This window comes from Anabrus simplex, chromosome 1 (genome assembly GCF_040414725.1).
Source record: "Anabrus simplex isolate iqAnaSimp1 chromosome 1, ASM4041472v1, whole genome shotgun sequence".
In the NCBI taxonomy this organism is placed as follows: domain Eukaryota; kingdom Metazoa; phylum Arthropoda; class Insecta; order Orthoptera; family Tettigoniidae; genus Anabrus; species Anabrus simplex.
This window is the reverse complement of record NC_090265.1, coordinates 1477824549-1477838844: the sequence shown is the minus strand read 5'-3', so window position 1 is coordinate 1477838844 and position 14296 is coordinate 1477824549. Positions and strand designations below refer to the sequence as shown.

The 14296-nt window shown below is 37.9% G+C and overlaps 1 protein-coding gene across 2 annotated transcripts in view; it reads left to right on the top strand.

Annotated features, from left to right (window-relative positions):
• The window catches only part of Vps45 (vacuolar protein sorting 45), a 189296-nt gene that overhangs the window by 57608 nt on the left and 117392 nt on the right, over positions 1–14296 (top strand). For both annotated transcript variants that reach the window (XM_067137958.2, XM_067137957.2), the window contains exon 4: positions 13780–13916. In XM_067137958.2, coding sequence (XP_066994059.1) covers positions 13780–13916 — 137 coding nt within the window. The remainder of the gene's footprint in view (positions 1–13779; positions 13917–14296) is intronic.

Below are 14296 nucleotides of genomic sequence, written 5' to 3'. Positions count from 1 at the left end.
ATACCTTTGTATGGTTACAAAGTGTGGAGCAAGCTGTACTGTTCTGGAAGCAACAGGGAAAGGCTTGTGTGTGTCTACAGCAGAGTGTGTCTGCCAAGTCTGGAACAGATTTCACGCAAAGAAAGTTGATGTCATTCTTAACAAAATGTACCACTTAATAATTTGTTGCAGGGCTGGATAGCACAGGCAATAGAGCGCTGGCCTTCTGAACTCCATTTGATGGTTTCGATCCTAGATTGGTTTGTGGTAGTATTTGAAGGTGGTCAGATATGTCAGCCTCGTGTTGGTAGATTTACGTTTAAAAACTCCTGTGGGATAGAACTGTCACCTCAGCATCTCCGAAAACCATAAAGGTAGTTATTGGGAGGTAAAACCAGTAACGCATCCAAAGATCAACTCCTGAGTACCGGTATATTAAAAACTTCACCTTTGATGATAAGCATGTCATGTTTGAGGCAAGAGATATGTTTGATATACCCAGGCAATTGAAATTGAAGCAGTTGCTTGTCATATGTGAATATAGACTCTCCCACCTTGTATCTACTTCAAGAATACACAGACATTATGTACAAATGTGGTCAAGTTCAAGATATGAACCTGCCAAGACTGCCCTGTCTGCCTGTTTCAGTGTATCCTCCTAGATTTGTGGATGGAAAACAACTTGGCAGTTGACATAGCCTGACATTAGGCTAAAAGATTTTAGAACCTTGATTGCCTCAAACTGAAAAAGGAAGTTCTTAAAATATTTGCTGTAGATTTAAGGAAGAAATCTATTAATGCAATTTTTAGCTCCTTAGTGTTAAGAGTGCTCTGTGAGTTATGAAATTGAGTTTATAATGATAGCTGTTCTTTGTTAAAGAATAAAACAAGTGCATTAACCCTTCACGGGTGGTGGTAATTCATGGCTGTAGGCGGCAAAGTTGAAAAAAAATGCATGCAAAATTTTTGAAAATTCATTAAGACAATGAAACTATGCCCAAATTAATCACAAATTTTGTTTAAGAGTGGAAACCCAAATTTGATATGGTCTGAACACAAAATAAATATTGTCTCATCATGTTTTCAATGGAAGAATGGCACAAGGGACATTCCATGATATTATCTGGCAATGGTTAACTTTAAGTACACAATATTTGAAGGGTACTGGCAAAGAGGGGGCTCAACAACATTTTACTAACTTTTCAGTAGAAGCATTTTAAATTTCAAATTCTCATAGAACCTGTTCTTTTACTGATTTTTAAGTCCAGAAATTATAATGAATGTACCAAGATTTGTAAATTAAAATATTTTCTGACTCCATATATGTGTAGGATAAAAGGCGCTCATTGCTCTGAATTAATTAATTAATTAATTAATTAATTAATTATCTGTATTGCTGTTTAGCTTCATTATTATTAGTAAAATAACAAGAGCAATATATAAACTATGAACATTTTTTAAGCCCCTGATATGCACACTATCACATTTTACAATATTTATAAAAAGTTACCAATTACTTTAGTAAATATTATGTCCAGTTCATCCCGTAACACAGGCTACAGGAATTTTTGAGAGATCACTTGCCTCATTACCATAGAATCTCATTAACTTTTACCGAGCTTGATAGCTGCAGTCGCTTAAATGCGGCCAGTATCCAGTATTCGGGAGATAGTAGGTTCGAACCCCACTGTCGGCAGCCCTGAAGATGGTTTTCCGTGGTTTCCCATTTTCACACCAGGCAAATGCTGGGGCTGTACCTTAATTAAGGCCACGGCTGCTTCCTTCCCACTCCTAGCCCTTCCCTGTCCCATCATCGCCATAAGACCTATCTGTGTCGGTGCAACGTAAAGCAACTAGCAAAAAACAAAAACAAACCAAAAAAAAACAAAACAAAAGCATTAACTCTCGTAAGTCTGTGAATTTCTTGGTAGATATGGGCAAAGTTCCTAGGGAAGGAAAGCACTGTGCTACAGTATGTTGGGATAATTAAGTGAAGGTGAGAATTACACCATGAAGGGAATAATGCATTTACATAAGCTTCCTCTGGCAGGTCAAATTGGCCATCAGGATAATTGGAATCATCATGTCTCTTCCATTTCATCGCTATGGAGACAGATTCTCATATCTGTTGTAAGGGGTCCGGAAGTTCAATAATGTTCCTCTCTGGATCTTGATCTCTGTTACTGGCAGGGATGGAAATGGTGATTTCTTTGCATCCAAGAACTTCTTCCAACTCCTAAATATTGTGTGGTCAACTGTTCCAATGTCCAACTGTGAGGGCTTGTGATAAACGGTTTTGTTGATAGGAATCCAGTCACTAGGAATAATATCCTAGGCTTTTGATTCACCAAATCCCTGTTCTTATCATGCTCAAGATAAGAATGGCCCCTTACTAGGAATGTTAAGTTTTTTCTCTCATTGTTCGCCATGTTGAAGAGGAACCAAAAGAAAATGAAGTTAAACTGTTGTCCACTGCATGAGTCACAGAACATACTAAGGTACATTATATTAGAATGGTTGTAGATGAAGTGATGCAACAAGGACCATACTTCACTCTCTTTTTGCCTTCATGTTCCGGACACACATGAAAATTATTTTGGGAAGTGGACAGTACATGAAAGTTAATTGCAAACACAGACAACTGTCTCCTGTAGTAGACATCATTTGTGGAGATGTTTGGAACAGTCAGATTTCTCCCACAGGCAAAGCAAATCGCCTCAAATTCACATTGACTTTTTGATTTCTCCTAGTCTTCTTTTTCTCAAATAAAATGCTTCTGTTGTGCTTAGCTAACCTCATTTTCCTTGTAGGCTGAGCATGAGAAGAATACAATGAGCTCCTTCTTCCCCTGTCTATTGTACAATGAGCTCCTTCTTCCCCTGTCTATTGTTGTATCCACAAAGACACACACACGAAATACTGTCAGTTGTGTACACTATTTTATTTACAAATTATATATACATATTACACACACGTGCACTAATAAACTGCCATTTTGAAACAAAACACTACTATGAAGAATAAGAAGAAGACTGCAACACTTGCATGTCAACCAACTACCAACCCAACAAAGTTTACATACTTGACTTCATGCACTCGGCTAACACAACTTCCACAAGTCTCGTTAAGACAACTACTCTCAACTCCCGAGACTGCCTCTTTATATACATTGCCTGGCAAGACTTCTAGAAGAATATGACACTTTTATCGTAATTTCGAGCGTCTCCAATAGCCTATTTACAATGTAAGGAATTTTCTACACAAATCTAGTTGCACATGGCGTTGTTCTAGACTTATTACCGTGTGTTGCACAATGTTTCATTGGATTGTACATCATATATACAGTAAAACCTCCCTATAACGAACACCTTCGGGACCGAAAAAAATGTCCGTTATGAAGGGGTGTACGCCCGCGAGAGGTTATGAAACCGGTACCATTAAACATAAGTTGGAACACAATAACCCATGTATAGTATGTGTTAACAATTCTCGCAAATGTACCTTTAATTGTATACTGTATACAGTATTGTACAATATACTGCACTGTACTCACATGAGAAAGTTGTAGCTGCGATGCACTGTATTAAAGAGACAAAAACACTTCTAGGAAACCTCTATTGAGCACACTGTACACTATTACCGTTCACCATGTTAAAATTAAAAAGAACGTATGAGTTTTTGAAACGTCAAATCAGTATGTAGATGTAGCAATATCTAGCACAGTACAGTAAAACATTAGCAGTTGAAAAAATCCTTAATGTTCGTTTGTTTTGTCCATTTCGGTTTAGCAATGATGTTTTCACTATGTGCAATTAAATCCTGGGTCAAATTTACACCTTTTTCATCGTTTTGTTTATAATAAAATGCTTTCAGTCGCTTAACAATGCCGTGAGCCTCACTGTACGAGGTTATTGGCAGCACATTCATTTCCGTACTTTCTTCAAAGTCGCCATTAGCATCACCTTCACTCCCGCTTTCATCAGAATCTTCATTTTTGTCCCTCTTCCCTTGGATTGACTGAAGAATCGTTTTCGTGTCTCCACTCTCACACTCTGTTGGAATATCTGAATCAATTTCGATATAGGTGTTCACTTGTACACTGTAACCTGCTGCATTAATCAACTCTTGTGTTGTTTCCATGCTGTCCAGAAGGGTATCCGATTATATTTCGGGATGTCCACCACTAGCGGGAAACCCAGCTTTCAGAAAGCAGTTACGAATTGTTGAGGCCGTGACGTTTTTCCATGCATTGGTTATCCATGAAATTGCTTGGAGAACATTCAGCCCCTTTGTCAGTGTTTGAAGGGTTACTTCATTCCCGTTAAGTTCTGATATTATGTGCTTCATCACTAACTGTCTGTACATAACCTTGAAGTTCTGGATCACTCCTTGGTCAAGCGGCTGAGAAACTGATGTTACATTTGGTGGGAGAAAGACGATCTTCACATTTTGCAACTTAACTGTATCTGGATGCGATGCTGCATTATCGAGGAATAATAACACTTTTCGCCCCTGGCATATCATTTTTCTGTCCAATTGTCCTAGCCACTCTGTCATTATTTCTCTGGTCATCCATGCTTTCCTATTTGCTTTCCATTCAATGCCAAACTTCTAACGTCCATATTTTTAAAACACCTTGGTTTTGCAGCTTTTCCTATCACAAGGGGCTCCTCCCGTTCTCCACTCTTACTTGCACATAACAAGGCAGTAAGACGTTCTTTCACAACTTTTCCACCAGTACAACGATTTCCTTTGAAACACAAAGTTTTGTCGGGTAAAGCACGGAAAAATAATCCAGTTTCATCGGCATTCAAAATATTTTCCGGAGCATACCTGTCTATGATTGAAGGTATTTTTTCTTGCCAGTTGTCAACAATCTCCATATTAACACTGGAGGATTCTCCGCAAATCACTCTGAAGTTGATACCATGTCGCTTTCTGAATCTTTCTAGCCAGCCATTCGAGGCTTTGAAATCTCCAATACCTAATTCTGTCGCGAATTCTAACACTTTTGCTTGTATTATTGGTCCTGAGACAGGGACATTCTGACTTCTTATTTTAGCGAACCACTCTAGCGTTGCCTTGTCAATGAGAGCTCCACTACCACTTTGAAACAGTTTAATGCGCTGTTCGTTGTTATTTAAATGCCATTCTTTCACTAGTTCCTCTTGCTTTTTCACAATTTCAGCTGCCTGTGTCTTTCCAATCTTAAACACTTCGGACAGTTTACGCACACCACACTTCTCACGTTTATGATAGTCTATTATGCCTACCTTTTCTTTTAAAGTTAAAAACTTCCTCGGAGCCATGATTACACACACTTACTAACGTAAAATTGAACACATCAAAAGCCCACGAGTCAATGAAAAGTAACCTGACAGTGAAGGTACGAATTCCAGAGCTGTCGAGCATGTCAGATCACACAACTTCCGGAAGTGATAGCGTAGCTTAGTGTTGCCTTCCAAGAATGTGTACAGCCAGGATCAAAAGTTATGGTGTCTGTGATTCTTGGAAGTACTGGCTGTGCAAAAAGTAAGCGAATACATACTGTACAGGACACAAATACAGAATTTTTTGAAAAATAAAGTGTCCGTTAGGAGAGGTTTAATTGGAGTTTCTCGTGGCTATGGTGTGTCCGTATCCGTAATAAAGGGTGTCCGTATGAGAGGGGTAAATTACTCATACACAACATGGCATTTAATTACGGACTTATAAAATCGTCCGCCAATGAGGGGTGTCCGCCGGTGTGAGGTGTCCGTTAAGACAAGTTTTACTGTACAGATAATAATAAATTATACACTATTAATTATGTGTTATTACATTAAATACACTCGTATTAATATACATACAACAGATGTTTCATGTCATAACCTCACAAATAATACGATTATGATTATACCAAATAAAGTCCGAACATAACTACGTAAATAATACTAATACTAATAGATGCGAACAACTTCGTAGCCATACCTCACAGGTAATAATAATAATAATAATAATAATAATAATAATAATAATAATAATAATAATAATAATAATAAATTGAGCTCGATATTTGCATTATTTACCCGTGGCTTAAAGAATATTGTTTCCAAGTTATATTAGTCTATTGCACTTGCGTCACGATGAGCCCCTTATTTCCCTGCATGCTCTTTTTTTCTTCAGCTCATATCTCTGGAGGGAACTCCTTCTTTCACAAATGGAGTTGCCCTCTAGGAAGTTCATGTGAACCTTAGCACACAGAGTGAAGATTGTAATTTTTCCAAAAAATGCGACGAGCCAATTATTTCCCTGTACCTTTCACTTCTCTGTATATCTACCTGTTAATCCCATTTCCTGAAAGTGCGTCGGGGATGAGGTGAGATGAATTTATATTGCATGTTTATACAGTCAGATGCCCTTCCCAATATCAAACTCGGTTGAAGAGCTAATGAAGTTGAAATGAATGATGGTGAATGAATTTGGGAAAGTAGCTGGAGAGAAACAGCTCTGGCGTATGAATAGGAGCTGTCCCGGTGTTTGCCTGGAAGTGAAAATAGGAAATCACAGGAAATAATTCTCAGGAAAGCCAATGGCAGGGATCGAACTCGCACGTTTCCCAAATGCGGAGCCGTAGCGCAGCTACTCTGCTCGGTACACATTAGTTCACTATTGGGAAGTATATGTGCAGAAAGCTACTTTCAATGTTGTTTTGGTTTCATTTTGTGTCTTTGTCAGAAAGTGGAAAAATTACTCAATAGTCACAGTTGAAACCATGTTCCTCACAATTAACATACATAAATATTCTCTAAGGTGTGTTTCAGTACCAAAGTTTGACAGCAACATTGATCCTTGATCAATATTACGAACGGGAATAATAGTTGTAGTTCCAGGACTGTTATTACTTACACCAGATCCGTTCCGTTGCTGCCAGTGTCACTTGTGTTTTTGCTCTCAGGTGAGCTGGAAAAATAATTTTTGACTTCAGAGTTACATTTAAAGTCAAGAATTTCATGTTTGGTCCGTATTGAATAGAGATTACAAAACAATAAGTTAAATTGTACCAGATCCAACTTTTCAATACAAGATATGTTGTTAATTAAAATTACATCATCATTTATTAAATATTATTAATTTAATGATATTATTAATTTAATAAATGATGATGTAATTTTAATTAACAATGTATCTTGTATTGAAAAGGTGGATCTGGTACAATTTAATTTATTGTTTTGTTCAGAGTTACATACACTAAAATCAGATACTTCTTTGTTTGTATCATCCAATATCGACACTATATCAGTATCGCTAATCTGTTTTTGTAAATCCATTTCACTGAAAAACCACAAAAATACGTAATAAGTATGCATGTGAAAAAGTAGTGTCACACATCATGTGTATTATGTAATTCACTAACAGGAGGAAAAAATATTGCAAGATACTGAAGGGATTTCTCTCATCAGTAGAGTTGAAGCAACAACTTCTGCCATCTATGAGTATATTTGTGTACCTCCTTGGCTAGTAAATCCACTAAATTCAAATGGAACATATATATGTTTCTGTCCGGAGAAAAAGAAATGTTGAGCATAATGTTGTGACGAGTTGGCGGGGTAGTAAGATAAATTAACACTAGACTGGTAGCTTCTATACTAAGATTTATTAACTAAGCACTAAAACTACACTGCCAACAGAAGGGCAGCTACCAACACAACAGTAGATAACAAGTAACATCTTTCAACTAACATAGAACATTTACCAGAATCTACTGACATTTCCTGACAAGATTTCAGGCAATAATATTGCCTACCGGTGCTAAGGGCCACTTCTACTATAATTCAACTGATGCTTCAGTTTCATCTTATGCTCATGAATTCATCAGCGGCCTTGAACGTGTTGTATATATGACATTCATGTTGGTGCTTGTGTTCACGCTCTCATGTCGTTGGTATTATGTCATTATCACTTTGGTATTCCAATAACAATTTTAATTGAACCATTAAAATTAGAATTTTTATGGAAGAAGTTTAAGTCTCTGACAAAATAGTTTTTAGTTTAATCATTGACAGTGTTTCCATTAAAATGTTTGTATAATGTATCATTTTTCACATTTTATGTACCGAATTTTAGTAACTAGCTAAACTTTTAGTTTCCATATTTAGTATTAGGTGTACTCTTGAAGATTGTTTTTAGGCTGAAGATGCCCTAAATTGAAGGCGATCGTCGCCATAAGACCTATCTGTGTCGGTGCGACGTAAAGCCCCTAGCAAAAAAAAAAAAAAAAAAAATTGAAGGCGAAACATGTCCCATTTAACTGATAGTCTGTTTCTGCAACCACTATAAGTGGAAATTAAAGTATTGAATAGGTGGATTAAAGAACACCTTTAAGTGGTATGTTCCAAGCTGTCAGCGGAAAAATGGCGTGGAATGACATTAGTAGATGTATAAGTTTGGGTGATGTCTTTAAAAGTAGGAAAGATTACAATATGAAGGTAAAGTTGGAATGCAAGAGGACAAATTGGGGCAAATATTCATTTATAGGAAGGGGAGTTAGGGATTGGTATAACTTACCAAGGGAGATGTTCAATAAATTTCCGAAGTCATTGAAATTATTTAAGAAAAGGCTAGGAAAACAACAGATGGGGAATCTGCCACCTGGGCGACTGCCCTAATTGCAGATCAGTATTGATTGAATGAAAGAAAAGAAAAGGTAATGCCAGATGGAATTCTACGTTCAAGTCATTTTAGGAGTCGGCCTGTACTGCAGTCATCCATTCTTGATTTTCATAGTTTACATAGATCCTTTATCCTTTACTGAAAGGAATAAAATTTCAGGGTAGGATTCAGTCTATAATACCAATATAAATGGTCCGTTATTGGATATTATAAATTTTCCAACTAACTCATTCCTGGTTGCCAGCGTTTGCCCCCGTGTGCTAGGCGGGGCTCATCAGTTGGTACCTAGCACACATACCAAGACGCATGGCTAGTGCACACCGTGGAGGCCACTGCATAGGCTAATTGAAGCTACCGGCAGTGCCAAAGCACTATGGGAGACTTTGTCTCACTACCAAAAACTGATGCCTGCTTGTTGTTATTCGGAAAAAAATATTTCAGTTTCCCTATGGGAATCAACATCTATAGGATTCAGTTTGTCGGAAAATTTTGTGAACTCTTTTTATTTTGTAAGTGACTCGATTATAGTGACAGTAGTGGCGGACTGCATCATAAAGTTTGACTAATAGGAGGGTCACTCCGAAGCTAATGCACCACACTTTTTTTAAAAAGCCATTTTTTCCCCCTGTAGACTACATAGAAGTGCCCTTCTTGGTTATATTCAAATTTAGTTCAATCAATGGCACTTGTTGAAGATTGCCACTGCACTTGATATGTCAGAAATGACATGATGTTATAGAGTCCCTGTGTTGTGAGAATGAGACCATGGGAAACATTCACAAGAGGTTGAAACAAGTGTAGGGAGATGACACTGTCAATTGCAGTACAGTAAGTCATAGGGCAACAATTGGCATATAAAGATTCAAGAATCTCCTCGCAGTGGTAGACGATTGCACATCACACAAACAATGGCAATGTGGAGTGCATTAATGACATGGTAGATAGCAAACATGATATTGAGAGTGAAATATCACACCAACTGTAAGTATGTGCAGAGTATTGAAACAACTATATCGAAAAAGTTTTGCTCCAGATGGGCTCTAAGGATGTTTACTGCTATTGATAAGACAAGAAAGACTATATACAGTAAACTATTGGTGCTATACAAGAAGGGAAGGGATGACTTCCATTCAGGAATTGTGGTGGGAGATGAAATATATCTGCACCATTTTGAACTAGAGATGAAGAGGCAGTCATTGGCGAGGCATTATGCCTTTTGGCAGGAAAAGTGGAGTGATGGCTACCATTTTCTGAGATTTGGATCGACTCCCATTTATCACAGTTAAATTGAAATAATAAATATGGTAGTTCAACCTATTCAGTACAAGTAAATGAGATGTAGAGATTACATTCTTATTTAATTAAAAGTGGAAATGGTACCGGTTTCGACCCCAGTCTGGGTCATCATCAGCCGATTATAACTCAAAAAACAATGCATAAGTAAGAAAGAAGTTAACGGTCAAGTCCACAGAATATCAGTTGAAGAGGCGATATAAAAATGACGGGGGTAGGAACTGTAAAATTCAGACGAAGTGGAATGTAAGTCACTTAAAAGAAGTAATGCGTAATCTTCCGAGCATCAGCACGGCACACGCGATGTTTGGCACTGTCTCACAATGTTCACGAAAAGCAGAGAACAGTTAAATGAGCCAGATTGCATACACCGTCAGGCACAAAGTCACAACACAATCCAAATATGAAGATCTAAAGTCATGAAGAAGCCGAAGACGAGCAGCTCAACCGAAGTAACTTGCAAGCTCCAGAAGATCGGCGCGGTGTTTACAACGTCAAGTGCTGTAGTTTCATATGCTGACAGAGATTGAAGGATAGATTAATGATCAAGTATTTGCTTAATTCGCGAAAATGTACCTATATATATATACTTATAATACGATTCAATATCATTGAATACGTAATTATGATCTTGAAGATTTTTAGAACAGTTGACGTGAAAAAACAATAGTGAATAAAAAATGTAAAAAGCACAATACCGGAAACAAATGAAAATGTGTATGCACAATGTGCTATTTCTTGAATATAAAAAAATTCAGGTCGTGATTGAAGTAGTCAAAGTTGGCGGACGCAAGGCATGAGTTTAAATTTGAAAGTGACGGCCCAAAATGAAGGTGGCAATGTAGTATTTTTCTTTTAAGGGGTGAAAAGAAAAATAGGATAAATTAATAAAGAAAGAAGATTAGTGGATAAGAAAAGATTAAAAGGGTTTAAAGTTGAAATGTGGTGAGAAAGGATAAGATAGGGATGAAGGAGGGGTAGTTTAGGGTGGGTTAGGAGGGTGGGTTACTGGAGGTACAAAATGTGGATAGGAACTTTGTAAGGCATGGAAAATTGAATTCAGGTTTTGAAATTTAGAATATTTGAGAAGAAGAATTAGGAAGTCAAATAGGATGTTGGGTTTTTCAGAAATGTCGTTTAAGTTGAAATTGGGGTTGAAGTATTGGTCAAGGTGAATAAGACAATTTTCAGTAGTGTTGAAGAGGGGGCCTATGTTAATGATTTTAAGTATTTTCATGTCTTTTTCAATATTGGTGAAATTGTGCCTGGAGTCATGTATGTGTTGTCCTATGGCGGAGAATCTGTTGTATTTAATGGCGTTGATATGTTCGGAGTATCTGATGTTGAAGTTGCGGCCAGTTTGACCGATGTACGATGTACGACATCATGGCTGAAGTTGAATGATAAGAATTTCATTTGGTCCATATTGAACTGAGATTAATTAAAATAAAAATATATTGTGGGTCCACCTATTCAGTACAAGAAAAGTTATTAATGCAAGGTTACATTATAAGTCAATCACAATTGGGACCGGTTTCGACCTCTAGTCATGGTCATCTTCAGCCTGTCGTTCGAAAGGTGCAAAGTAAAAATTCACTGGCAAATAACAAAATTTATAAGGCCTTTGAATACCCAGTGCATCTTTTTTTATGTTATATTGAACTTTTGTCTTGTGAAAATGTTTGTTTTCTACATCTTTTATTTCCTAGTGAATTTTTTACCTTGTTCCTTTCGAAACATTTAAAAGACCTTCTTTATGCTTGTATGCTTCCATTCCATTCCATTCCATTGAATAGTGCACACAATGAGGGCACCTGTCCATATGTGCAGTGTATTAGAAATGAATGCATGATAATGATTTTAGGAAGAGCTTGATATGCAGTAGTGAATTAAAGAGACTTTTTATAACCTTATCTTTAATGATAAAATAATAGCCTACGAAATGGTCCTGTTTGACAGGCCGCTACCGGAGTTCAAAGAATTTAGTACACATGGGTATAACCTAACCCACATTGCAGATGTACTTTGCATCAGAGCAACTTCCAGTGGGTACGTGTAAAGACGAATAGGCTGTAGCCACATAGCACCTCCCTCTCACCTCTGAGCAGAGTTACCCCCTCCTTTTACCCCTAACTCTCCTACAGACAGGTCTGTGTTAGCAAGCCACAACTGAGGCCAATGACCTGAAATCAGTCCAAGTTTGGACACTGGAGATAACGAGTGTGGAACCAGAGCTGTATTTAAGTACATAAAACTTTCTCTTTTCTATTAATTATTAAAGCGTCAGTAACGAACTTAGGCATTCATGTAATTTGTAACACTTGTTCATAATATCACCCATTCACAATCATTGACAAATCATTGACATAAAAAAATATTGTACACTCACCCACACAAAATTTGGCCACTAGCAAAAATTGAAGAATATGTCACATTAGAGACCCACCAATCAGGGTAAACTTGTACAGTACTGTCCATGAAACAGGAGCATACATATTATGTGGCTTATAGACATCACTGAGATCCAATTTCTAGATTAACACATAACACAAACAACAGATAATGCAGAGAATTGTTCCTAAAATGTAAAGGACCAGATATCTTTTCGATAAATGTATTAATAACCTACCTCATCACTAAGTGGAGGTTACACAACCTGTTCCAACATTGGGGGATTGTAGCTTAGTTGGTAGAGGCACTGTAAATGGATGATAAGGTATGAGGGCCATTCAAAAAGAAACAAGCTGGAGGCTATAAAATGAAAACCACTGAAGGGATTGTAATGCAATTGCCTGCGGAGGTCCTAAAATTGCCGCTGGAGGGACATGGGTGCACACCACGTGACGACAGAACAAGCATGCGCACCCGTTGCACCCAGTCGTGCTAACAACAGTAAAATGGGGGCTTCAAAAGAAGAGCAAAGGGGTGTAGAGCGTTTCCTGACAGCTGAAGGAGTGAGGGGAACAAAAATTCATTGAAGAATGGCACACGTGTACGGAGCACACTGCATGTCTGTTGCAAGTGTCAAGGCGTGGCACAAGCGATTTAGGGAAGGACGGATTTCGTTGCCCGATAATGCACGGTCTGGAACACCACACCGCATTACCTATGCGATTGTCCAGCAGGTGGATGACCTCATTATGCCAGACCGGCGAGTTACGGTAGCAGGCATTGCCGCCAAGGTCGGAGTGAGTGTCAGAATTGTTCATGCCATCATTAAGGACACATTGAAATTTCGCTAAAAGTGCACCGGATGGGTGACTCACAGTATTCAGCCAGCACAGGAAGCATGTCGAATGGACCTCTCTCTTGAACATCTGCTGCGCTATGCCAAGGAAGGGGATAACTTTCTGTCACAAGTTGTCACTGGAAACGAGACATGGTGTCATCACTTCGAACACGAGTCAAAATGGTAAAGTCTCCAGTGGAAGCATGCAGGGTCTCTGCGAGCTAAAGAAGGTTCTGAGAGGCAAACAATTTACCTTGGACAATGACATCAAGCAGTACGTTTGGAAATGGTTCACAACGCAGCCCCAGGAACTATACAAGATGGCCATTCACCACCTTGTGTCGCAGTGGGACAAGTGTCTCAACAGCGCTGGGCAATACTTTTGAAATAATGGTACAGGTTTTTATTTTATAGCCTCTGGCTCGTTTCTTTTTGAATGGCCTTTGTATACATTTCAATGGTTCGAATCCACCTAGTGCTCACTACCCTGGTTTTCATTGCTAACTAAAACAACTTTTAAGTATCTGGAATACTCTTACAATATTAGATTGCTGTATTTCTATAGGATTATCACAGTTTATCTGTGGGCTGGCCATTGAAATATACAATGTCTGTTTTGTTTCTAGGACTGTCTTGGGATCTTACTCAACTTCATAGAAGTGTCCAAGGTGTTACAGCAGTTTTACTGTCCTTGAAAAAATGTCCTTACATTCGATATCAACAGTCTTCTGATATGGCAAAGAGGCTGGCTGACAAAATTCGGGTATGATAATTTTTGACATAACATTTTTAACACATTCAGTACCAACCACTCAGCAGGTAATTCAAACCATGGTCCACCAATTTAAATACTGTTGTAGCCCTGTACAGAATATGTTAGAAAATTGAACTAATAGTTCTAGAAATTTAAAATGATGTTCATACCTAATGAAAGTATCTTAGTAGATTTTGATGATATGATAACTGCTATCTTCAAACTTTACATTGTAACATGATTTTGGGAAATGATGATGATGATGATGATGATGATGATAATATTTTTCTCGCACAGTAGCAGGGTCTGTTTGTTGACACATCTGTCTCCATTTAGACCAATCCAAGGCATTTTCTGGGCTGGTGTTCACATATACCATGCCATCCTTG